Source organism: Oncorhynchus kisutch, linkage group LG21 (genome assembly GCF_002021735.2).
Source record: "Oncorhynchus kisutch isolate 150728-3 linkage group LG21, Okis_V2, whole genome shotgun sequence".
NCBI classification, from domain to species: domain Eukaryota; kingdom Metazoa; phylum Chordata; class Actinopteri; order Salmoniformes; family Salmonidae; genus Oncorhynchus; species Oncorhynchus kisutch.
This window is the reverse complement of record NC_034194.2, coordinates 21523264-21550296: the sequence shown is the minus strand read 5'-3', so window position 1 is coordinate 21550296 and position 27033 is coordinate 21523264. Positions and strand designations below refer to the sequence as shown.

Here is a 27033-nt window from a genome sequence, read left to right as displayed (position 1 = left end):
CTTGTCATTACATTTTTATCTGACATGTACTTTACTCGTGTCACACCTGTTCTTGTGCTTGTCTCCACCCCCCTCCAGGGGTCGCCCATCTTCTCCATTATCCCCAGTGTATTTATACCTGTGTTTTCTGTCTGTCTGTGCCAGTTCGTCTTGTTGCCAAATCAACCAGCGTTTTTCTCTTAGGTCCTGGTTTTTCCCAGTCTCTCTTTTTCTCGTCCTCCTGGTTCTGACACTTGCCTGTCCTGACTCTGAGCCCGCCTGCCTGACCATTCTGCCTGCCCCTGCCCTCGAGCCTGCCTGCCGCCCTGTACCGTTATGGAATCTGCCCTGGCTATGAACTCTTGCCTGTCCCCGACCTGTCTTTTGCCTACCCCTTGGACTATATTAAAGATCAACTCAAACCATCTGCATCTGAGTCGCCTTGTGTCATTATAACTACCATAAAAAGGTTACATGGAAACATGTTTACTGTAACAAATTCTTGCTGAAAGAGAGATACAGTAATTATGACACACACTCCACATTATGACAAACGTTTGAACTTTAATTGGTTGATTTAAGATTTTACATAATAGTAAATGTACTGGTTACACGTGTTATGTTTAAAAACAGCCACCAGAGTACATGTACAGTATACCTCAACTTCAATGTTTCAGACTCGTTCTACATGCTTACCTTCACACACCTACATTAGACCCAACAGCGATGTGGACAGCTCGAACAACACTTCAATTCTGTCCAACAAAGTCCAGAGCAGCTGCATCTATTTTACCCCCTGCAAAGTCCAGAATACTTTAGTAGCGATTGTCCTGAAAGTCACCCATATCATCCTGGTATTATGCCCAACTAGAGAATTTCAAGTCTAGCACCAGAATAGCTTGATACGATTGGCTTGGCAAAAAGTCAGTCTGTGTTCCTTTCCTAATATCTGTGAGTTGAATACTGGCACTTCACAGCAACATGTTTTTGGTGGTGCTTTTTAAAATGTTTAAAGATGTTGAATTTAAAAGGAACTATAGTTGTACATTGTTATTTTTTAATCAAGTACCACAATCCAGAAGATGACTGTCAGATTCAAGTAGAATATGGAGCAACTATGCATATCTTACATCCAGTAAGATGGTCTCATTATACCAAGCTTGGACATATCAGAATGCCATTGAAATCAAGACAAATATTAGTTGCTAAGAAATCAAAAAGCTAAAAAACTACAAATGCTAATACTCAAACTAAATGTTGAAAAAAAATAAGTGTGACATGTAAGTAAACAGCATTTCAAAGAGACATTGAAGCACATATGGCAGAATGCATACAGATGAAATGGTTATGTTACTCAAAGAACAAGAATTAGTGCGTCAATCATATTACATACTACTAGTGTAAGACATTGTGCATCATGAGTGTGTGTCGTAGTGTCCCTCATAAAAAAATACTACAGTTTATTCTAGAATACTACAGTATATAGAAGTATGTTGTAAACTGTAGTATACTATACAATTGTATACACTGTAGTATCCATCGATCATGTGTAGGACTTAGTATAGAATTTTGGAGTACTGTAGAATACTATAGTAAATACTACAGTATTATCCACAAAACAACACTAGTAAATAGTACAAAAAAGTCTGCAAAAATACTACAGTCCGCAAAAACATTTTTTTTAAACTATAGTAAATACTACAGTATATAATTTGTACATACTGTACCCTGCCCATTCCCCTCCCCCAAGTCCCAATTTGGGCCACCCGTAAGTTTGAAACCTACATGCCAAGTTTAGACCATATATTGTGTTCCCTATGGTTATAGAAAAGAGTACAAGCTCTGAACTCACCGTGTCAGAACCCAGCACTACCTACAGGTTATGGAAAATTTACTCTGAGTATTTCTCCAGTAGGTTTCTTCAAGGAGAATGCCCCCCACTTCTATGTCAAAGATACTAAAACAAAAACAGTACAGTAAATACTACAGTATACTACAGTCTGCAAAAACATTACCGTAATTAATATAGTATACACTACTGATTGTTTTTACTACAGTATTTATACTATAGTAAACTGTAAATACTACAGTATACTATAGTAAATACTACAGTAAAGTTAGCAAAAACACTACAGTGAATACTGTAGTAGTCCTACCATAGTGCAGACTATAGTATTTCTTCATGTGGGATGTTTGACATTTATAGACATTGTGCATGAGAGTGTGTTATTGAAGTTTGCTTGCATGAATATGGGTTTATAATGTCAAAAATGTAAAGAGAACACTTGTTTAATGCTACATTGACACAAGGGCAATAGCTATGGTTTAATAAGCATAGTGGTGATGGTGGTGCTATGTCTGCCCAGAACTCCAGGCTGGCAGGCTCACCATGGGGGGCTGTGTGTGTGTGTGGGGGGGGGGGGGGGGGGCCTGGACCCCTCCCCTCAACATGGGGGGAGTGATGGAAGGAGACTTCAAGAGGTCAGGCATGTGGCTGTATGGTCTGGCCTGGGGGTGAGAGTGTGCAGGATCATAGAGAGAGAAGAGAGAGAATTTACAACTGCCAGGTCGCAGTTGTAAATGAGAACTTGTTCTCACACTAGTCTACCTGGTTAAATAAAGGATTAAAAAAAGGGAGGCTCCCTGACCCTGGTGTTAGTAGGGGATTAAGTCAGGCTGCTAGGGATGGAGGATAGCCGATTGGCAGTCATGAAGGCGTGTAGACGACTATCCAGAATCAAGCAGCATCTCACTAGCTTACCTCAGAGTATTTGGGGGGGGGGGGGGGGGGGGCACACCCAAGTAGCCACACCGAAAAGGAGGGGTTTGCAGCAGAAGGAAGTGGGGTGTCCCCTGACCACAGTATAGGTCTGTAGCATCACAGCAGTGTGCCTATAGGAGGTCAGGCAGGTGGCTGTAGACAGAGTCCAGCAGGGTCTGGCTGGCCTCCTGGCTCTTGACCCCGGCAATCTCGAAGAGGCGGTCCAGTTTGTCCTCCGCCATGGGGATCGCCTCGATGACATGCAGCTCGTCAAGGTTTAGGATGTGCAGCATGTCGTCGAAGATGGGCTGCAGGTCACACGGGTCCAGCCGGACCTGACGCAGCACCGTGTCTTTCTTCTCTGGAAGTCACAGAGGAGAGGAAGAAAATGTCAGAATGAGGAGGAGGATAGACTGCAACATACTGTGGATGTTAGCTACAGCTTGTTGTTGTCCATAAAATAGGAAATCGTGAATGACTAAATTAGCAGTCACGTTCTGCTGCTGGGAATAAAAGCCCAGTCATCCTTATGAGAACGAAGACGTATTCCTCAAAGATTTCATAGTTGATGACTTGCTATAATGGAGTATGAAATCAGGTGCACTTAATAACCAGAAGGGGGCAGTAAATACAAATATGTCACCTCTGTAGGAGCCAGTTGCTTAGCATAATTACTGAAACAGAACTGTGTCATAATATGTGGTTACCTTTGGTGATGAATGAGCCGTTCCTGCTGAGGGCGGAGTCTTTGCTGGAGGTGGAGTCACAGCGGAGCAGAGGCTCTGATTCGTCGGGGAAGAAGCCCTTGGTCCGGTCCACAGGAGACTGCTCCACCACCACCCCAGGAGACTCCAACGACTTGTGGACAGGACTGTGGCTCGGGGTTACATTCACAGTCATCAGCTGGTTCAGATTAAACTGCAGAGAGGGAGAGGGGAGGAGAGAAAGAGAGGGATATGGAGAGAGAGAAAGGTATATTATCTACTTCACTTGCTTTGGCAATGTTAACATATGTTTCCCATGCCAATAAAGCCCCTTGACTTGAATTGAGAGGGAGAGGGGAGGAGAGGGTCAGTGTCAGTGTTGGAAACCAATGGCTGAGAAAGCAGTGTTCTGAGTCACACTGTTGTCCGGACAGACCACTGCACAAAATAACCCAGTTTCGTACTCCTAGTTAACCGTACACCTCTGAAGGCACTTGTGTCTTGCTTGCCACTCTGAGGAATTAAAGTATGGTATCTGTGATGACTCACCATTGTCATGAACTATTAGCATTTCAAGAGCTGAGTGCTCAGGCTTGTCATGTCACAGACAGTCAGTGACTTTAGCAATGGCTTACTTTTGAATCCTTTACACATCACGACTTATGCCTACTATGGTACAAGTGGTTATTATTAGACTTTTGGATACACCTGCACAAGTTTGGAACCAGGCCATTTTACGCGGTGCAGAGAGAGGACAGGGAGCTCCTGTGTGCCCAGCCCCAGCCCAATGCAGCCCACGTCAGGTGACACAGCGGGCCAACCCACAGCCCCAGACCACCCACTCCCATCCGTGACTCTCTCTCCTTGCCTCAGGGAGCGTACACAACCGGCCAGACATGAAAGGGATTCTGTGGACTTGGACAGATCAGGAATGTACTGCCCAAAGACCACATGGGCCCAGTCACACACTACCAGGTATAGTACACCACTGTGCTTGCCCTGGGGCTCAGGGAAGACATAAATAACAGTCTTCTTCGGTATGGTAATGTAGTGAACTGGTGGTGACCGGACCAGATGAGCTCTTGAGAGACTTACATTTTGACTTCGGTACTGTAGAAAAAAAGGCCCTGCTGTGAGTGAGACAGGAAGGAAATGGTAAAGGGCATTTCATACAGTCGATGGGAATGCAATGGAAAACTTTCAGGGTGCTGAAAATCCAATAGAACACAGTTCAATATGGCTTCACAGAAACACAATAGAATGTCATGCAGGTGACGGGAGTGCAACGGAAAACTTCTGATGCGAACATAAAATCCCATATAAAACAGCTTGATGTGGCATCAGACAGACCTCATTTACTTCTGCGTGTGTATATGACCCATATGCAGCCCCTGCTATCTCCCCTATTTGATAACAAGTTCCTCTGTGCACTAGGCCAGATAGGCAGGCAATGACACATCCACGAAGACTGGAGCACTACGCCGCCCTGGCCAAATTATGTTACAAACAGCTGTTACAAAACCTACCAACTAACCCTCCAGAGAAACCCCTGGAGACTGAAAATACTTGAACTCAGATCGACTCATCGTGGAGAATTTGGAGAAAACAGGGGGAAATGGTGTCACAGTTCCAGATGCTTCTCTGAGTTGTCAGTAGCCAGTGACTGAGTCATTAGAGGAGAGACAGTGATCTGGCTGAGTCACTGACATAGCCTGTCAACACACACACAGCAGACCCCAGGGTAGGGACATTGTCACGCATCACACACACACATACACATACACATACTCACACCAGGCAGCAGGCACACACAGGCACGCAAGCACACACACAATCACGCACACACTCAAACACACAATAGACACGCTAGGGGGTCTGGCCCTGTGTAGGGAGGAACTGCTGAGGCATCAGAGACACAGAGAACATCCACATTTTAATTAGATCACAAATAACACAGATATTTGACTGAATCTGCAGGGTAGCGACAAATTTTGGCGCATATGTTAACACTGAGAAATTTCAGCATCACTACTGTTATGTAGGACACTGGGGGTGTTGTTTAATAGGCAGCTCTTTTCTCTGCTTCTCCCTCATAGACAGTATTCTTGTGACGCTGCAACCACTGATGTTACAGCTGATACTAAACATCTTCCCCAACAGATGTGATGAAGGGCCTACCTGAAAGTACACGGTGATGAGCTTGATGCTCCTTTCCAATAAATATCCAGGGTCTTATTCTGGTGACATGAAGATAGATGCTTGCCTGCAGTTTGACAAGTAAAGATCATCTCACTCTTTTGTCCATAATAATCTCATCATTTAGTCTATACGTGCACTGTATCTGCCAGCTGTATCTGCCAGCAACATTTTTACTGACAAAATCAGTTGAAAAAGCAATTGAAACTAATTTATCTTGTATTTTTAAATCGGTACATGGGAATTTAACGGCAAAAGTTATTTTTATGTGCACTATGTCACCACGCACAGCCTTTTATGTGAAACAAGGCAATTTGATAGAAACACATTAATTAACAGCATTCTTACAAAGGTATTCCTCTTGTCCAGATGGGATAGAGCAGTGTGTAATGCAATGGGGATTGCGTCATCTGTGGATCTATTGGGGCATCATGCAAATTGTAGTGGGTCTAGGGTGTCAGGTAAGGTGGAGGTGATATGATTATTAACTAGCCTCTTAAAGCACGTCATGATGACCGAAGTGAGTGCCAAGGGACGATAGTCATTTAGTTTAGTTACCTTCACTTTCTTGGGTACAGGAACAATGGTGGATATCTTGAAGCAAGTGGGGACAACAGACTGGGATAGGGAGAGATTGAATATGTCCATAAAAACTCCAGCCAGCTAGTCTGCACATGCTCTAAGGATGCGGCTAGGGAAGCCATTTGGGCCAGCAGCATTATGAGGGTTAATGGGCAAAGTAGGTTTTTAGCTTGTCCGGGAGCGAGGTGTTGGTGTCTGCGACAAGGCTGGCTTTCCCTTTATAATCCATGTCTGGAGTCCCTGCCACATACATCTTGTGTCTGAGCCGTTAAACTGTGTCTCCACTTTGTCCCAACATTGGCTGTTTTGCCTCTTTGATTGCCTTACGGAGGGCATAGCTGGCCTGTTTGTACACGTCCATGTTCTCAGTCACCTTGCAGAGGTTAAATGCGGTGGTTTGTGCTTTCAGTTTTGCGCGAATGCTGCCATCCATCCACGTTTTTTTGTTTGGATAACATCCTCTATGCACTTCCTGATGAACTCAGTCCCTAACTAAGTTTATACGTTGATACTATTCTCTGAGGCAACCCGGGACATTTCCCAGTCTGCACGATCAAAATAAACTTGAAGCATAGATTCTGATTGGTCAGACCAATGTTGAACAGTCCTTACCATGAGTGCTTCCTGTTGAAGTTTCTGCTTATAGGAGGGGAGGAGCAAAATTGAGGCATGATCTGATTTGCCAAAGGGAGGGTGGGGGAGAGCCTTGTAGCTGTCCCGGGAGGAGGAGTAACAATGGTCAAGAATGCTCGATGAGCGAGAAGCACAGAATATGTGTTGATAGAAGTTCGGTAGCGTTTTCCTCAGATTTCCTTTATTAAAGTCCGCAGCTACAATAATTGCAGCCTCAGGATATTCGGTGTCTAGTTTGCATAAAGTTGAGTGTAGTTCCTTGAGAGCCCGAAAACTCTCTTGGGAGGTAATGCGGTCGGCATTTGATGATGAGGTATTTCAGATTGGGAGAACAAAAGGACTTGAGTTCCTGTACATTACCACAATCACACCACAAGTAGTTAGTCATGAAACATCCCCCTTCTTTTTCCTGGAGAGTTCTTTCTTCCTGTTCGCGCAATGGACAGAGAACCCTGTTGGCTGAATGGTAGGGGACAGTATATCCGGAAAGAGACATGATTCCATAAAATAGAGTACGTTCAGCCCCTAATGTCTCGCTGTAAGGAGATCCTTGCCCTGAGCTCGTCTACTTTATTGTCCAGGGACTTAACGTTAGCGAGTAACATACACGGAAGTGGTGGATGGTATGCATGCCTCCTGAGTCTGAATAGGAGCCCACTCCATATTCCTGTTCTCCAACAGCGGAGTCTTGGAGCTGCCCCTGGGAAGAAGGGAACTGTCTTGGGGAGTTCAAACAAAGACTTAAATTCAGGGAAATCGAATTTCTGGTCAAATTGCTGGTTGAGTGATCTCCAATCTAATATCCAAAAGTTATTTTCGGCTGTAGGTAATAATGCAAGAAATGTTCTGAGCAAATAATATAAGAAATGATATTTTTTTTAAATACTGCAAAGTTGACTAGGAGCTAGAAATAGGCACCATCTTCCTGTGCAGACCGGAGAATGCACCTGGGCCTCTGAACGAATGAATGGACCTTTAATGGGAGTAGTAAACACTTAATAATGTCTGAAATTGGATTCCGTGTGTAGCATTGTGCCTGCCTGAAGGGGAGGCTAGAACTCTTATTATGAGAAGTTGCCTTGGTGTGGATGGAAAAGCTCCTACTGGGAGTAGAGGACCAGAGGGAAAGAAGGAGAAAACAGACAGAGACAGCTGGCTAGGACCTTTGGGACAAGACTTTTTCCCAAGCGTGTATAAACACAACAACCACTGAAGCACTAAGAGAGAATCTTCATTCTGTTAAAGCAGTTTGTTTACGAGGAGTTGACCTGAGGTCTTGCGTGCCACAGAGAGTCAATGTGTTGTGATGTTTAATCTCTTCCTCTAAATGCATCATTCAGATGACTGAGTGTTTTTTTGAGCAGGCTAAAACGTGTCTGTCTGGGGCACAGAGGAGAGAGGGAGGGTGCCCCAGAAATACCTTACATAGAAAACACATATCCTACAGCAACAAAACATGCTGAGCAGATTGGTGCTCCAACTGCACTCATTTCACTTTATGGGGGAGGGTGTTTTGTCTGACATAACGTCATGTAGGTCAAGTTCCTTGCTGACTGAAGCATCATAACACGTGGGCCTAGACTTTTGCAGGCGCAAAGAAACAGACAGTGAGAAGTAAAAACACGTTATTTTGACCATATGCTGCGGCAAAACTGTTTTTGCGGTGACATTATCAGTAAAAGGGTCTATCACTGTGTCCTAGGGTAAACTACTACAGTGTGCCAAGGCCCTTCAGTATCAGTGGTCTATGGCTAGGCCTCATTTAACACTGACAGTGCAGTGACTCCATCAGTCAGCCCTAACCAGCTGAGACCGAGGGCAGGAGGAGAGACACAGCTCAGCTCACACTGCAGCTATGGTCATCTGCAAGATTAAACAGGAGGACATGCTCCACACGCATACCAACACACGCTGACACATACAGTACATGCTGACACACACACGCGCAAACAACTTGGATCAGCCTCTGTCCTTTCTGCTTCAGGCTCCTTGCCTTACAGCTATGATGAAATCACACTATTGGAATGAGAGAATATCAGCTGGGGAGGCAGATTAGCAATGTTTGGGGCTCACCACCTGCGGTTTGTTTAAAAACAACCCAGTCATGGAGGATAGCTCCAAGCTGTGTCTTAATGAATTAACAAAACTGGGGTGGCAGCAGGAAACAGCATCCCCTCCCTCTCTCATTTCCTCCCTCCTTCGCTCCATCCCTCCCATACATAAGGCAGCCAGCCCACTCTGGTGGAATCGCCACACACAGACACCTCATTTAAGAATCACACGGATGGGGAAGTCTTACGTCAGTGGAACCACATGGTTGTATATTATACCTCTAAGGAAGAATACCATATGTGTACACCTACAATGCTGTCTGTCTGCAGCATTTCTGTCTGGTACCAATAAGAGGCCCACTGCATGATGAATGGTCATCCCTCCTTACAGAGTATCCCTCATGAATTACCATTTCCTGGTGGTTTACCCTTAAGTTATTTATAACACATGACCCAGTGCTGATTCAATGGAATGAGGAGAAAATCTGTAGAAATGGCCAAGAGTGTACTGAGGAAAAACAAGGGAGGGAGGGAGAAAGGGGAGAGAGCAGCCTCCAGCACACTATGTTCCCTACTCATATTGTGCTTCTGCTTCCCTGTTCCCTCCCTCACCAAATGATTTATTACCTGCAATCTCCTCCACCATCGATTGAGACGAAACACCCTAGATATTACCATCATCCAAGGATTATTAAGTAGTGACGACAAGCAGAATTACAATAGGCAGCCTGTTAGATATATCTCTGGGTCTCAATATCTCTCATAAGACGACCATAAAAAGCCCTTAACTGTAAGAATCTAACTTTGAGCAGAGAAGGTCACTGGACATGGGGATAATATGATATGTATCTGAGAGATGGGAGGAAGTTAGGAGAAAAGTGGAGTGTGATGAATGATCCACTTTCGCAACTGGCCAGTCTCTCTACGTTGACCTCTGTACTGTACAGTAGCGCTAGGCCACGCCAGGACAGTCACGGGGGCCCTTCCCTTAATGCAGGAGGGCTGGTCACCACTCGTGACTTGTTTAAATTAACGTTATCATCCCATATGTGATTTCTATGTTTGCGTTCACGTTGAGTGACTTTGTGAGTGACTTTGTACTCTAGAGATTTGGTGAGATAAAATGAGGACCTGAAGGCTCATTAGTGAGGAGTGCCATTTAGCCAAAATAGCCTACCTGTGATTCAAGATGGGAGAGTTCACTGGAGGACAGAACAGATTCTCTTTGCCAGTAGGGCTTACCTGAGGATTGTCTTCCATGATGCCCCGTATCTTCTCCACCACGTCTATACGGCGGTGGCGGTGCAGGGCGTTGATGAGCTTAGCCAAGTTGGCGTCCCCATCGCGGATGGTCCAGTGCTGCAGGGCAGCATATGCACGCTCGTGGTCCGACTGGTAGCCGTTGGAGAATGCTGCCACTTCACGCTCCGTGGCATTGGCCAGGGATTGGTACATGTCAATCCAGTGGCTGCCAATCTGAGCTGCCACCAACTTCAGGATGTCCACACCTGGGTAAAGAGAGGAGAGATCAGGTACATTTTATGCCATGTCTGAAATAGACTGGAGCCATTGATTAACAATGGATGTCACTCTTGACTAATAAGTCAATCCCTAATTCACAAGGACTCGGTTGATCATGAGACATGATATGATAATTGACCCCTTCAGACTTTTCAGCCCTTCCTTCATTTATAGTAATTATGCCCATTAAGTACTTAGAAATCAAATTAAAAGAGCATACAATTATATTACTTGATTTCTCCTTAATTGTAAGGTTGTGTCAGTTAAAAGCAATAATCAACACTATGACTAGTACAACAACAAAACATGGGTCCTCTTGAACCACACTGAGCCATTGTTCCTTTCTTATAAAACGCTATTAAGTGAACACAGTGAATCTAAGATTTGTGTTGTAGAGATGTAGAGAGTGAGTTTGTATGTGTGTGTTACATAAGGGTTATGACCTCTCAGTCAACCTAAGCCTTAGGTCTCAGTTAGGGGGTAATCAGAACAGTTTTAGCAGACCTGCACGTCTGGTTGCTGCTTATGAGCGTTGCCCCGTCATAAACGAGTGGATCCAGGAATACACTCTCTGAAAGTGATCTCTCACCAAGCTTTACCTCAGCAGATGCATCTGAAGTTCTCCACTACCCTCCACCTCTCCGCACCCCAGAATTGGCAGCCCATCTGTTCCCTCTGCACACCCTGTCCAGACAGACTCAGCGTGACTCATAAAGCTGAACTGGTCTCAACCAGATGGAGGAAGTGTTACTTTCAGTATATGAAGACAACCTCCTGATGGGTTCAAAGACCCTTGAAGAACTGCCTACCTGTCCTCCTGTCCGGCTTTTTGTGCTTTAAAGTAACACTGCCTATGTAGTTGAAGTAGTAGTAGTAGTTGAAGTAGTAGTAGTATTAGAAGTAGTAGTAGTATTTGAAGTAGTAGTATCAGTAGTAGTATTAGAAGTAGTAGTAGTATTAGAAGTAGTAGTAGTAGTAGTAGTTGAAGTAGTAGTAGTAGTAGAAGTAGTGGTAGTAGTCGTGGTAGTAGTTGAAGTAGTGGTAGTATTAGAAGTAGTAGTAGTATTAGAAGTAGTGGTAGTATTAGAAGTAGTAGTAGTATTAGAAGTAGTAGTCGTATTAGAAGTAGTAGTGGTAGTAGTACAACACTGCTGATCTAAGATAGACACTCCATTGAAATTATGTTGAGAATGCTCTTTCATAATCTCTCTCTGATAATCACAATAGGCATGTGTGAGAGTAGCTGGTGCTGAAACAAAGGTCCTTAGTGCCAGTACGGAACATGGTTAGGCTCAGCTGCAGACTCAGCAGGTTGGTTGTTCTTTTCAGCCAGGGCCACTACCCAGGTATAAGACACTGCCTAAGCTCAGAGATAGGGCCAAGTGTTTTTCCTGACCATGTTAACTGACTGGGAAATAAACCCAGTGCCCTATAGCTTATAATTAGGGAATAGGGCCTGTTTTTTTCCCTGATGGTCTGGAAAACTACTGGACCTACTCATAGATAACTGTGGGTTTTGATAGGGCAATATTGTTGTGAAACTGTAAATGGAAAATGTGCATACTGTAAGACATTGGATCATCTCATGCCTTGACATATGCTTACTTGCTTAAGGTCCGCGCAATAGCATGGCATGCTATAACTCCCTGCTGTTAATGGCATCTGGATAACAAACAATGCATAAATCCATCTTGCGGCCCCCTTTGGTCTTTCATGCTAGAAATACCTCTCTTTATTCCTTACGTCATGGTCTACTGATGAATGTGTAATGATAGGTTTGAGAAAATGCATATTAGTTGGTTTTAATGTATAAATAGTACTAAGCGGCCTCAATTTGTTGATTGTGAAACGACACAAGTGGAAAAAGAGGACTTGGGTTTCTCCTCCTCACCCAACCATAGCCTTTCTGAAGCTGTAGGACCTTATCTGAAGGATATCCTACACCACACCCTGCCTGGCTGGCTCCAGTCACACTTCTGAGGGATGCAGCAGAACATGTTGACTTGCAAATACAAGCCAAGTGGCAGAAATATGTCGGGGGGGAGCATTTGTCATAACAGGAAATGTCCCAGACGTGAATAGCCTAACTAATATATATTCAGACTGCCAGGCAGACACAAACATCCCCAGGTGTTAAAACTTCACTCAGTCAAAACAGAACATGTTCACAAACAGGTGCAGAAAAACCCCATGTATGTGTGTCTGTGAATCTGTGCCATCCCTGCAGGCATAATCATATTCAACTGAAATATAAGTATGTGCGACATAATTAAACTTTAATAAATTAAAATTGAAACAAAACCTTCATTAAAACATGGGGGGATTTCCAATTGACTTACTGAATGTAATATTCATTCCAATTCATTAATTGAATTGATGGAAAGTTAAATGGAATTGAGCCAAACCTCACTCCCCAGACTACAAGAAGCCACATTATGCAGGCTGAACTATAATGTGCAGAGAAACATCATTAATAATTACATTTTGATAACGATCACAGTGATCCCTGATCAATATCTTCTATCAAAGCCCAAACATCCAGAGTGCATAATACAGGGTCGGTTTGGAGAGATGGTAGCTGGGAGATTGACTCGCTGTAAACCGGCGGTGGTCGGCTTGTGATCTGGTCGAGGCCAAGGCTACACTACGGTTGTCCTGCCCTGAGGTCAGAGTCGTGCCACGAAGCGACTTTGTGATGAACGATGAGACCGACACCTGAAGCTTTTTGTGACAGTTCCTATCAAGCCTGCCTACTGTCACCTTCTTTAGAGAGAATTAAAACAAAGTGACAGAGCTAGGCTAGGGGGAAATACAATCTCTGTTTTAGTTGGATATAATAGATGACCTACATGTATAATTCAGTATGCTAGCGAATGTGTACAATAGTCCGTTTCCTTAACCTACTGGCATGATTGCAGTGGTGGCAGATTGAATATAAACAAATTACTGACCGAAAATGGCTGCCAATCAGTAAATAGTAACGGGACGATCAAAAGTAATGAAGACTCCAAATTGAATCTGTTAGTTAAGATGTAAAAAAACATAGATTGAGTTTTCACATTGATGATGGTGCATAGAGATGAGGCAACAAGTTGTGTCACAGTTATAACCCACCATTCCCCGGTAGGCTGTCATTTTTATTATTATTATTTATTACCTTTATTTAACTAGGCAAGTCAGTTAAGAACAAATTCTTATTTTCAATGACGGCCTAGGAACTGTGGGTTAACTGCCTGTTCAGGGGCAGAACGACAGATTTGTACCATGTCAGCTCGGGGTTTTGAACTTGCAACCTTCCGGTTACTAATCCAACACTCTAACCACTAGGCTACCCTGCCAAGGCCACAATAGCAGCTGTGGGTTAACTGCCTGTTCAGGGGCAGAACGACAGATTTGTACCTTGTCAGCTCGGGGTTTTGAACTTGCAACCTTCCGGTTACTAATCCAACCCTCCAGTCCATCTGCTCTGATTCTCTCTGGGGATTCCCAGAGACAAAGTAAACTTGTCATTTTATTTATGTAAGCAAGTCAGTTAAGAACACATTCTTATTTACAATGACAGCCTACCCCGGCCAAACCCTAACCCAGATGACACTGGGCCAATTTTCAACCATTCGCTGCCTGCACCCGCACGCCTGACTAGCATCACCACCCTGGATGGTTCCGACCTTGAATATGTGGACATCTATAAGTACCTAGGTGTCTGGCTAGACTGTAAACTCTCCTTCCAGACTCATATCAAACATCTCCAATCTAAAATCAAATCTAGAGTCGGCTTTCTATTCCGCAACAAAGCCTCCTTCACTCACGCCGCCAAACTTACCCTAGTAAAACTGACTATCCTACCGATCCTCGACTTTGCCAATGTCATCTACAAAATTGCGTTTTGTCACTAAAGCACCTTATACCACCCACCACTGCGACCTGTATGCTCTAGTCGGCTGGCCCTCGCTACATATTCGTCGCCAGACCCACTGGCTCCAGGTCATCTACAAGTCCATGCAAGGTAAAGCTCTGCCTTATCTCAGTTCACTGGTCACGATGGCAACACCCACCCGTAGCACGCGCTCCAGCAGGTGTATCTCACTGATCATCCCTAAAGCCAACACCTCATTTGGCCGCCTTTCGTTCCAGTTCTCTGCTGCCTGTGACTGGAACGAATTGAAAAAATCGCTGAAGTTGGAGACTTTTATCTCCCTCACCAACTTCAAACATCTGCTATCTGAGCAGCTAACCGATCGCTGCAGCTGTACATAGTCTATCGGTAAATAGCCCACCCATTTTTACCTACCTCATCCCCATACTGTTTTTATTTATTTACTTCTCTGCTCTTTTGCACACCAATATCTCTACCTGTACATGACCATCTGATCATTTATCACTCCAGTGTTAATATGCAAAATTGTAATTATTCGCCTACCTCCTCATGCCTTTTGCACACAATGTATATAGACTCTCTTTTTTTTCTACTGTGTTATTGACTTGTTAATTGTTTACTCCATGTGTAACTCTGTGTTGTCTGTTCACACTGCTATGCTTTATCTTGGCCAGGTCGCAGTTGCAAATGAGAACTTGTTCTCAACTAGCCTACCTGGTTAATCACAGCCGGTTGTGATACAGCCTGGAATCTAACCCAATCCGTCTGCATGAAAATTTTAATAATACAAAATCCACAGCAGGCCCAAATGACCCACAGCCACAGTCCAGGTCCTATCTCTGCTTCCCTGCCTGTCCCTGTGGCCTGGCCCACCCTGGTGCTGAGCAGCACGGCCTCCTATGTACTCCCCCACCCCCCCGCCTGGGCGTCGTAAACAGCAGGCTCACACGGCGGATTCATTTCATCTGCACTATGTATACCCTGCTCGCCCTTCACATCACTTTCTGGACTCGTATGAAAGAATTGGCTATTTGTATGATCTCGTCTTCTTTATGTTTCCCATTCCACGTTTTATTACGAGTGTTTTAACTACTCTAGTAAATAGACATTAAAGCCTTCAGGGTAGCCAATTATACACCTTGGACGAATTAACAAACTGTTTTGTTCGAAAGAGTAAACAGCTGTGTAATCACACACACAAACACACACATGGTCTGAATGTAAAACTTGGCATCCACTTGATAAACATTCTATAATCCTTTTTTTTAAAACATGCCGTAAATTCACTTGTTGTTTGAAGTTTAAAATACAATTAAATTCTCTTTTTTGGAACTGAATGTAGACAAACATCGCCGTAAAAATGCAGATTATTTGTGTATCTGGACATTGTTAATAAAAAGCTTACTACTACTACTACTATTTTGAGACAACAGTAAAGAAAGATATGTGAAAAATGTCAGTGCACTTAATTTCTTGATTGCCATTAGTGTGTGTGTGAGAAATGGACAAAACATTTTAAATGCTGAAAATCCTAGCATAGCAGCCGGAATCCATGTAAATACCAAAGCAGTTTATCATGGACTTTCCTTGAGGACTTTCCTTGAGGACTGAATTGTTAACAGATTGCTATCTCTAATGCTTTCAAAATGCCTTTCGTGAGTAACACAAAAGGGAAGTTGAATAGACAATTGTATGTAGTCAGGCTGAATATTAATCACGGTTAGACTACTGATCATGTTTCAGTTGTCCCTTTCTATCTTCATAATGTCCACATCCCTACTATACACTAACATTCCTGGAACATTCTCACGTGGTGTGAGCGGACAGGTACAATGTGCTAATCTCTTCACTTCACACAGTGAGAGCCCTGACACACAACAACCCCCAGACACCCTACCCATTTTCGACTTGGATAGTTCCATCTGTACCACTGACTTAGTCTGGCTTGTTAAAATTTCATTTGTGCAACGTCTTTCCTTCTAAATGCGTTTGTTGTGACAAGGTTGTGACAAGGTAGGTGTGATACCCTATTTGGGTTTTTTTCTTGTAAATTTGCAAACGTTTTTAAAAGGCTGTTTTTGCTTTGTCATTATGGGGTATTGTGTGTAGATTGATGAGACAAAAAAACCCAATGTAATCAATTTTAGAAAAAGGCCGTAACCTAACAAAATGTAGAAATACTTTTTGACGGCACTGTTTGATGTGAAAATTATACCAATTTTGAAGGGGCGGTGAGACATTTGTGTTTCGGTAATGAGGAAAGGGCCGCCTGGCATGTACGTCCTAGATGGCTGGGAGCTCACCCCCAGGGATGCGCTGGGCCGTCCGCACCACCCCTCGGTAGGGCCTTCTGGTCAAGGGTGGTGCAGTTGCCATATTAGTCGGTGATACAACCAGTCAGGATGCTCTCGATGGTTGCGTTGTCAACCAAACACAATTCAATATTACTTTGGTAATACAGTAAATAGGCTAAACTTAAGGCTATCTAACAAACTAACATTCAACCTTAAAATGAGTAACACATCCATGGCCACATTTTGAAGTTACTGTTACTATACATTTATTTTTCTGTAACCATGTAAAGCATGCATGTTCAAGATAGCATACATAGGTCATCATAGGTTTGTGGAGATCTTCACAATTGCTATAATAATCTGTGCAGAATCTCAAACAACATTGGTCACTTACACCGTGTACTTTAACGTGATCTCAACTGCAATTCAGGCCATTTGGTTCTGCTATTATGAAGCACAGTGATAATAGATATATAATAACACAATATCTGACATTATATATCCATTTGAACTTTGCTGTGTTTTTAAATGGTTGTAAGCACAGTGATAGACATTTGGGTGACAACTAAACCAAAATCCGACATTGTTTTTCCATCCAATTTGTTTGTAATTTTAAATGGTTGAAAGCATAGAGATGATAATACATTAGAAATTCAACTAACTTTTGGCTGTCTTTCTGAGTGGGGGAATATAGGTTGTAATCTCATTGATTAATGTCTCAACCAAATATTACCCAACACACCACGTTGAAATGACATGGTGTGCCCAGTGGGACATATCTCTGAAAGCAGAGGCCTCTCCAGCCCTCCCTTCACCCTCTCCAGGGTGGCATGTGTCTGTGCAATGATAAAGTTGAGCTTCTCTCCAACCACAGAGAACTGGAAAAATCTGGTTTGAACTGAACTGCACTGGGTTGGAGCTCTCCCTCTCTCTCGCTTACAAGCGGATGGATATCTGAGGCTGACATCAGGCTGTGGCAGCCGGCGCTCTTCCTACTGCCTGCCTGCTGCAGTGCTGTGGTTTCACTACTTTAACTGATCAGCCCCATGCGGCCACCCCGGCTCCCATGGTTACACACAACCAGACACATCAGGGAGACAGAGAGAGAATGAAAAGAGGAAGAGAGTAAGGCGTGAGGAGAGGGGGTAAAGAGGGAAGTAGAAAAAGAAAGTGAGACAAAAGAGGATGGGAGAGAGGTAGAGAAAGAGGAGATACGTGTGAGGAGAGTGAGGTGGCAGTTACCGCTTGTTGCAGACCATGCCCTTGCTTGTGTAACTGCCATTACTGTCCTGCTATGTGTAGTGTTCTCTGGCGCAGAAAGAATTGGATTTAGATTCCCCCACTGGTGCTACAACAGATCAACAGATGTTTGGTCTTTTCGGCTGAGAGTCTCGCAAATATCTCTTTGTACCAAAAATATGTTTTTCTGTTAGATTTTTTCTATCTTTATAAAGTATGCGGCTACATAGAAAAAGACTTATCACCAAAGTTGCATTTCTTTCTATAAACCTTTGAGAGGTAAAATAAAGCGCCCACTCACCCTGTCCGTTGGAGTAGTAGATCCACTTCTCCTTGGTCTGTGTCGGGGGGCATGTCTTCTTCTGGATTGCCTTCTCAATGATGCTGCTGGGGTCCTGGACTGGACCCTTCTTCAGAACTCTGGAGCTCCTCTTCACGCTGCACACCACGATCACCACCAGCACCAGCAGCAGCAACAGAACGATCATCCAGGGCAGGTGCTCATTGATGTCAAAGTGCGTATGAGTGCTGGGTCTGGGGGAGCCCCTCCGCGTGGGCCTGTACCCTGAGCTCTGCACCCATCTGCCCACTCCCACACCAGCTCCATCCTCCATGCCATCCATGGCCCGGTTGTTGGCCGCCGGGTGGGTGCGGTGGTTATCACTGGGAACAGAGTACTTGTGGTGTGGTAGAGTCCGTGTGGAGTCCTGGGCTTCAGGCGTAGCGGCTAGGTTCAGGACCTCTCCATTGTCTTCGGGGCTGGCTTCGGAGGAGCCTGCTGGGGGGGGATCCTGGCCATGGCTGGGTAGAATCCCTGTGGCACTCAGTAAGAGCTCTAAGTCCTCAGCACCTGCTGTCAGTCTGAAGTTGTCTAACCCACAGAGCCACACAAACACAAATAGAAATGAAAAGAGAGAATGAGGGAGGAGAGGGAGAAAAAGCGAGAGAGACAAAGGGGGAGGGAGATGCAGAGAAAGATAATTAAATTCAGTCCAAAGATGGGCTAAATCCAGACTACAACAACACAGAAGGGAGAAATTGTCAAACTTTAATCCCACAGGCAATCTGCTGGACAGCTGTGGAAGGGAAGGTCCCCGCCCTGGCCAAGCCCCAACTAATCTGACACGAGAAGAGCACTAGATTGCTCCTTCTACAGCTACCACATTGGAGCAGCAAGTAACTAACTTTAGCTAGCCAAATGATGGCAGGTAGCCTAGTGGTTAGAGCATTGGGCAAGTCACCGAAAGGTTGCTGGATCAAATCCCTGATCTGACAAGGTAAAAATCTGTCGTTCTACCCCTGAACAAGGCAGTTAACCCACTGCTCCATGGTAGGCTGTCATTATAAATAAGAATGTGTTCTTAACTGATTTTGCCTAGTTAAATAAAAATACAAAATTCATATTGTGTTCTACTAAAGCTGGAGTAAATTCAATTACAGCTCCAGTCTCAGCAGGAAATAAATGAGATTTTGAGTTGAAAAGAAGTCAACGATATATGCCTAAACACATTCATGTGGCAGTTAGTGCATTGAGATTGAACTGGATATTACTGTTGCCCCATAACAAAAGAGCAGGCCCAAATGTCAAACTTACACTGCCTTTATAGGCTACTGTAGAAACAAAAACAGCCAATCAATAGGGGAGATGTGTTTACTTCCACTGATCCTGAATCAATACTGTAAAAACTCGCTAACCCTGAACTGGAATACCCTTGTCTACTATAGTAGTCAACAGATTAGATTAGAATTTCATAATGGCATCATATTGGGGGATGCTTTTGGGATTGGCACCCGGATCATTGGTAATCCTTGGGATCCTATTAACAGTGTACAGGTAATCCAGAAGTAAGCTGTGTTATTGGCATATTCATCTCAACTGCAATGCTTTCAGTTCTTCACTGCAAGGGGACACACTGTCATGTCGTGGTGGTTCTTGTGCAAAAGCCTCTTCCCTATCCCATCCCATTGAGACTGAGGCATGGGAATCTCTGTAGTACATGTGGGACTGGAACACCCCTCAGCCATTCTCACTGAATGAGGGGGCAAGTTAACCAAGTGAAAGGCTATGAATCTACACACAAGACAAATACCAGTGGAATTGATGATCCTCTATGGGTGGTTGACATCGTGAAATACTGCAGACGAAACTGGGATGAAACTATGGACAAAAGCAGTAGCCGATAAAAAAAAAAAGACTTGTTAAGTCCTGCGAGGGGCTGTGGCATTCATGACATTTTGTTTGCCGGTTATTGTCATGCAAAAGACTGCCTATCTCACAGTAACTGATTGTTAATTAACATAAACACGTTTAGCATCTCCAGGCCTCCACGCATACAAGCCGCTGATGAGCGCCTTTGGAACATATGCTTTTTAAAAAGTATAATAAATCAATTGAATATACACCATCACAATAAGTCCATTACTTATTTTAGGCAGGATATATTGAACTCAGCTGAATAAAATAGAAAGGATATTTTTGCCATTCCAGAGCTATGTTGAGTAGGAGGTTGCGGCAGGTACCATAGCGGTTAGAGTGTTGGACTAGTAACCTAAGGTTGCAAGAACGAATCCCCGAGCTGACAAGGTAAACATGTGTCGTTCTGCCCCTGAACAAGGCAGTTACCCCACTGTTCCTAAACCGTCATTGAAATTAAGAATTTGCCTAGTTAAAGTGATAATTTGAAACGTCCTATATGATAGATTTACAGTTATTTGGCAACGTCAGTTGTGAATGATACAAACCGTTGAATGCCTTATAAATCAAAAAATATATGGGCTGCATGAAGAGACTATAGTCTATTGATTACTTTAGAGGAAAAAACTTGCGCTCTGTTTCTTGCCTCAGGCTGCACACGCTGTTGTTTTTCACTCATCAGTAGGCTACTCCGGTCATTTCGCTGCGCGACAGGGGATATTCCGCCCAAACACTGTATGCCATGGGCTCTCCAACCCAGTTCCTGCTGCTAACCAGTGCTTAATTTGGGAAACCAAGTGAAATCTGTTCGGGAACATCGATAGTAACATGTTTTCACAACGAAACATATTTCATTAAACTGTTGACAGCCTTTCTCTCTGCGCGCTGGTGAAAATAATGAAGGAGAGAGGGGAAGAGATGGAAATTTACGGTGGTGAGATATTCTGTAGCTAAAGGTAATGTGTCCGCCTATTAATTATGAAAATATAAAAAACGAGCTATTACTATGCTATTCAAAATCAAATACAAATTCACTCAAATCTGCATTTGTTTAATTTAGGCTAGACCAAATATGTACCAAATACATCTTAAATCTGTATATATATTTTTTAAATGTTTTTCTGGCATGTGTTTTATGCGGTAGGTTATGTATTGTATACTGGCACAATCATTATTTTAATTCCGTTTTTTGGGGTCGGGCTTGGACTACGCATAAACTCTAATATGCATATGGGTGTTTTTAATTAATCATCACCTTAGAAAGCGCTGTCCATTTGGTTCTGTTAGGCTTTGAAACAACATCCATGTTTTCCACTGAGTTTCAACTTGTTGTTGAACTTCTTTCTTCAAATTGATCAATTACAGGGGTGAGTTTAAAAATCACATACTGTGCTTTAATTGATGTCACAGTGGTTCGAGAGACAATAGAGCGACCTAATGATTGAATAACAAAGAATAACAAATTCTTATTTTCAATGACGGCCTAAGAACAGTGGGTTAACTTGTTCAGAACGACATATTCTTTACTAGTCCAACGCGCTAACCGCTAGGGTACCTGCCGCCACAGCGAGATGGGTACTACTAATGCATGTCCAGAGTGCATAGCGGGATCACCACTGCGCAACTGTCATATAGTATTTTACTGCGGTCATGAGTCGGGTGTGGAGGTAATACTGTCACCAACTAAATAGTTCATCAGTCTCTGAGAACTATGTTGCCAAGGTAACATCATCAGCGAGTGACTACTTGTAGCGTTTCCGGAATGTGTAGTATCTTCTCTGACCATCATTTTTTTTTAAATATAATTTATAGGAGACAAAAGTATTTCACATTTTCTGAGAATTCCCTTCTCTGCATATAGACAGCCTAATATTTGGTTAGTATAAAAAAAAAAATAGGAACCTTTGACTTGAATGCTTTTATCTGTTTCAGATGAGCATCCTTTGTGATCATTGTCAATATGACCTGTTACATAACACTTGGCAGGGAGACAAATTGGGAAGAAATAACAACAGCCCCTACAAAGGAATCTTTCTCTCTCTTGAGCCCCAATGGCTTCCCCTTGTCTTCCTATACATGTGGTGTATTTAAGTAAAAGGGCAACAGTTTACCCAGGTTACTCCCCTTTCCCCTCTACAAGCAATTACAAAAAAAATGTACAGACGTGACCTTTTACGGACCAGAGTGAGAACAAGGAAGTGAGTAGTCTGGGAAAGGTATGGAAACAACAACATGTTTTCCACCAAAGTAGTGTTGTCTGTGACAAGACCAAACATGTCACCTTATCACTACAGTACAGTACCTGATAGCCGGACCAATGTTTGACATGCCAGACCAAATAGGGGAGAATAATAGCCATCTGGGGACAGGTATTTTAGGAACACAAGTCTGTTCTACAGTTTGGGTTACCTCTAGAGTTTCTACATGACAATTACAATCCCCTGAGGGCATATCTAGGGCGATACTGAAATGAAAAACAAAATAACCTTGGTGGGGGAGCAACAGATGTAAAGTAGTTGAGGGAGTCTGGTCCACTGCCCCTTACCTTTACGTACTGGGCCAGATGAGGAGGAGGAAGAGGAGGGCTCCTGGACGAAGGCAGACTGTGCAGGTCCCAAGAGGGTGGGGGAGGTGGGAGAAGCAGGTCCACAGATGTTGTCTGTCTCTCTAGTGCCCGTCGCCAGTAGGGGCAGACCGTGGGTCAGGCAGTCTGTGTGTGTCCTGCACCTCAACACACTGGAGGCCATATCAGAGAAACTCCCCCGTGCGCACGCCTTACAGCGCACATCCTCCACATCGTTGCCCCTCTTCTTAACCCCTGAGCCCACAGGGCACAGGGAGTGAGCCGTGCAGCTGTCCCCCTGGGTAAAGGTGTCCGGAGGGCAGGTGCAGATCCGGTCCGAGGTGGACGTGCAGGGGACCTTTTCAACGAGGGGGGCGTGGCAGGGCCTCCTGCAGCGGTGGCAATGCTGAATCCCGTTCTCTCCGTGAGTGAATGTGCCCTCGTCACAGCGGCTGCAATCCCTCACACTGGTCTGGGTACAGTGTCTGGAAACAAAGGTGCCCGCGGGGCACTTGTCACAGACCAGCTGAATGCCTGTGCTGGGGTCTGTGTGGTAGTAGTGGCGGGCAGACAGGGCCTCTGTCTCAGTGCCTCGGCTGGGTGTCAGAGGCTGGCTGGAGGCCTCACCAACTACACAGTACAGTAGCTGAGAACAGAAAGAAACGACAACAGAGACAGTGTTGGGCTTAGACAATGTACTGCAGACAAGACAAAAAGACATAAGAGTCGCTGTTAGAGACTCAGCTGATTTACCAAATAAATTGACGTGTGAAAACAACCACAGCTCAGGCAAAGTCACCCCTAGAAACCCCCAAACTGGCAATAGTTAAAGGACAGTGAGTCACAAACAAGGGCATTGAGTCAACATTACAGGACACAATCTCACACCGAGTGCTTAGCCACCTACCGTACTGGCTTCCCCACATACTGTAATATGACAGAAGCTAGGCCATGGCCAGGGGGCATGCTCTAACAGTGACATCATCATGGAATGGAGAAGTCTATTATGTCATCAATAAATATAATTCCATAAGTACTAGAAGATTGTTCATTTTTTCCGGTGTTGTTGCTACAACCTTTAATAGATCCAATAAACTAATTGAAATAACTTATTCAAGTTCTCTATAAAGAAACTAAATATATATTAGTATATGTTTTAACACGGCATGGTTGTATTTAGTTATTTTCAAAAATGTTAAATATTTATGTTAAGGCAATCCATCCAAGGAACACAAAAATATTTCATATTCTCAGTAGCGAGCACTTGAAAATTATTTCAAATAACTGGTACCACAACTTGGCTGATGTTCTAAACAGCACAATGAGGAATTTCATCAAGATAACATCTGGTGAAAACACACAGTACCCAATGTTCTGTTGATGTGTGATGTCCTTCTGTTTGACTTTCACTGACAGGCATTCTTTCAGCACTAGTAAACGCTTCCATTCTGAAGTGATTATGGCTTGAATGTGTTCCATGGCAATGAAATGCCATCCGCATCCACAACAGCCCTCCACTTCTTTCACTGAATTTACATCCAGTCCAGCCCTATGCAGATCCTACATAAAATCTCTTCTAATGGCAGACCACATGTTCTATTTCCTATCTTAAATGTGGGGCTGGATGGGAAGTGACTCTGTTGATCTAACTATTTGGTCCAGAGTGCCAATTCACCACAGAAATATGATGTTTGAGGCTATAACCACCGATATACAGGGAAAGAAAGGAGAGCTTCATCATCACTTTCTGAACATGCAGAACCCTGTTAAAAGTTGTTGTCAAATCCAGTGTTTTTAATGGTTTACATACTGCAGTAGACCTACCAGAGAAATTGGAGCGCCCTGATTCAACTCAGAGATGTGGGGTGGGAGGTATTAATATTCTCAGAGCAATCTCATCAGGAGCGGGACAATAAAATACCAGCCTCCTCCGCTGCTGCTCCCCGTTTGGCTCAGAAGCACATGTTGTTCTCGCTGATGTGAGGGACCTGGCGGGACCCTTTCACAATTTTGAGGGGAGGGGGAGTGAGACCAAACTCTGCTGAACATGAATAGAGATTAGCAGTTTTCCCACATGCCTGATGTCCTAAACTGAACCACAGCAAAACAGACTTTAGAATTGAATCAACATCCCTGAGTTTGTAGTCGGGGGGGGGGGGGGGGGGGGGTGGAATTAGCCATACTATTAGCCACTACACATTGACTATATGCTTGTTGAGTAGCTTGGATGAATAAGGTGCCCAGAGGTGCCCAGAGTAAACTGCCCGCTCCTCAGTCCCAGTTGCTAATATATGCTTATTATTAGTGTATTTGGATAGAAAACACTCTGAAGTTTCTAAAACTGTTTGAATGATGTCTGTGAGTATAACACAACTCATATGGTTGAGTAAAAATCTGACCAGGAAGTGGGAAATCTGAGGTTGGTTGATTTTCAACTCAGCCCCTATTGAAGATACAGTGGGATAATGGTCATGTTGCACTTCCTATGGCTTCCACTAGATGTCAACCGTCTTTAGAAACTTGTTTGAGGCTTCTACTGTGAAGGGGGGCTGAATGAGAGGGGAATGAGGTCTGCCAGCAGCCACGAGTTGGTCACGCACATTCACATGAGAGGTAGCTCCCGTTCCAATCGCTTTTCTGAAGACAAAGGAATTCTCCGGTTGGAACATTATTGAAGATTTATGTTAAAAACATCCTAAAGATTGATTCTATACATCGGTTGACATGTTTCTACTGTCAACCGATTCTATTGTGGAACTGGGATTCCTGGGAGTGCATTCTGATGAATATCATCAAAGGTAAGTGAATATTTATAATATTATTTCTGACTTCTGTTGACTGCACAATATGGCGGATATCTTTTGGGCTTGTTGGGTCTCTGAGCGCCGTACTCAGATTATTGCATGGTTTGCTTTTTCTGTAAAGCTTTTTTGAATTATGACACAGAGGTTGCATTAAGGAGAAGTTTATCTATATTTCCATGTATTTTACACTTGTATTTTCATCAACATTTATAATGTGTATTTCTGTAAATTGAGGTAGCTCTCTGCAAAATCACCGGATGTTTTTGGAACTACTGAACATAACGCGCCAATGTATACTGAGATTTTTTTTATATAAATCTGAACTTTACTGAACAAAACATACATGTATTGTGTAACATGAAGTTCTATGAGTGTCATCTGATGAAGATCATCAAAGGTTAGTGATTCATTCTATCTCTATTTCTGATTTTTGTGACTCCACTCTTTGGCTGGAAAAAATGGCTGTGTTTTTTTGTGCCTTGGCTCTGACCTAACATAATCGTTTGTAGTGCTTTCGCTGTAAAGCCTTTTTGAAATCGGACACTGTGGTGGGATTAACAACAAGATTACCTTTAAAATGGTATAAAATACTTGTATGTTTGAGGAATTTTAATTATGAGATTTCTGTAGTTATGAATTTGGCGCCCATAACATTCACTGGCTGTTGTCATATCGATCCCGTTTAACGGGTTTTCAGCCCTAAGTTAAATAAAGGTGAAATAAAAATAAATAAAAAACATTAACAAACATTGACTCAGCACCGGGATTAAAAAATATGATTTAATATGTACAGAGGGATCTGTTAGCAGCAAAAGTATTTTATTAACAAAAAGTAAACAAATTAGTTAGATTTGTTTGTTGTTGCAGTTTTATAGCTAATTTCCTGCAATTCTACTATTCTAACTCTCAACATTAGGTTGATGGGCACCTTTCTTATTCCTAACGCAGTTAAGCCAAAACCACACCCTGTTATTCAGAGAGGGGTTCTACAACACTTTGAGCGCTCTCCAAGTCTCCAAGTCTGGAAGTGAATATCCCCTAGTGTGAAATTTCAGTCACTGATCAATAACATTTGCCCTTGTATTTCAAGATCGAAAAATATACCAACATAATGTCATGGACAGAGATAGCCATTACCTTCCCTTAATGCTCAAAGACAGATTCAATGGCTGTAGCATAGTGTGTTCGCCTGAATGATTAGCTAATAAATATTTGAGAAATTATGAATAATAAGCACATGCTTTTACCTGATAATAGACTGCTAAAGATAATATAACTTCAAATACGGAGCTAGTAACATTATGTAGCCTAGGTAAACTTAGCTTACCTTTAATTGAGGGAATTCAGCAGAGTTCTGAGACATTTTTACAACAATTGAAACTCAGAAAATAAATACATGGGCAAATGTTACCAAACACGATGATAATAATAGGCTCTGCATTACGGTAGGCACTTTCCATCCTTACATGGAAGGCCACTGTCTCTGCGCAGATCGCCTGTGAGTGAGACAACGCTAGCTAGCCAATGGGAGCGTGATTTTGGCTTAACTGCGTAGGGAAAAGAAAGACGCAGTTGAGACACTGACTGAGTTCCAAAAAACATATCTAGTAAAAACTATCTATTCGTGTCATCATG

At 43.3% G+C, this 27033-nt stretch overlaps 1 protein-coding gene across 1 annotated transcript in view; it reads right to left on the bottom strand.

Moving 5' to 3' along the window:
• Positions 1–523: 523 nt before the first annotated feature.
• The window catches only part of LOC109866265 (tumor necrosis factor receptor superfamily member 21-like), a 29458-nt gene continuing 2948 nt past the window's right edge, over positions 524–27033 (bottom strand). The window contains exons 2-6 of the mRNA XM_020454831.2: positions 22577–23240; positions 18139–18708; positions 10149–10414; positions 3448–3658; positions 524–3101 (exon numbers count right to left, since the gene is read on the bottom strand). Coding sequence (XP_020310420.1) covers positions 2872–3101; positions 3448–3658; positions 10149–10414; positions 18139–18708; positions 22577–23240 — 1941 coding nt within the window. The 3' untranslated portion in view covers positions 524–2871. The remainder of the gene's footprint in view (positions 3102–3447; positions 3659–10148; positions 10415–18138; positions 18709–22576; positions 23241–27033) is intronic.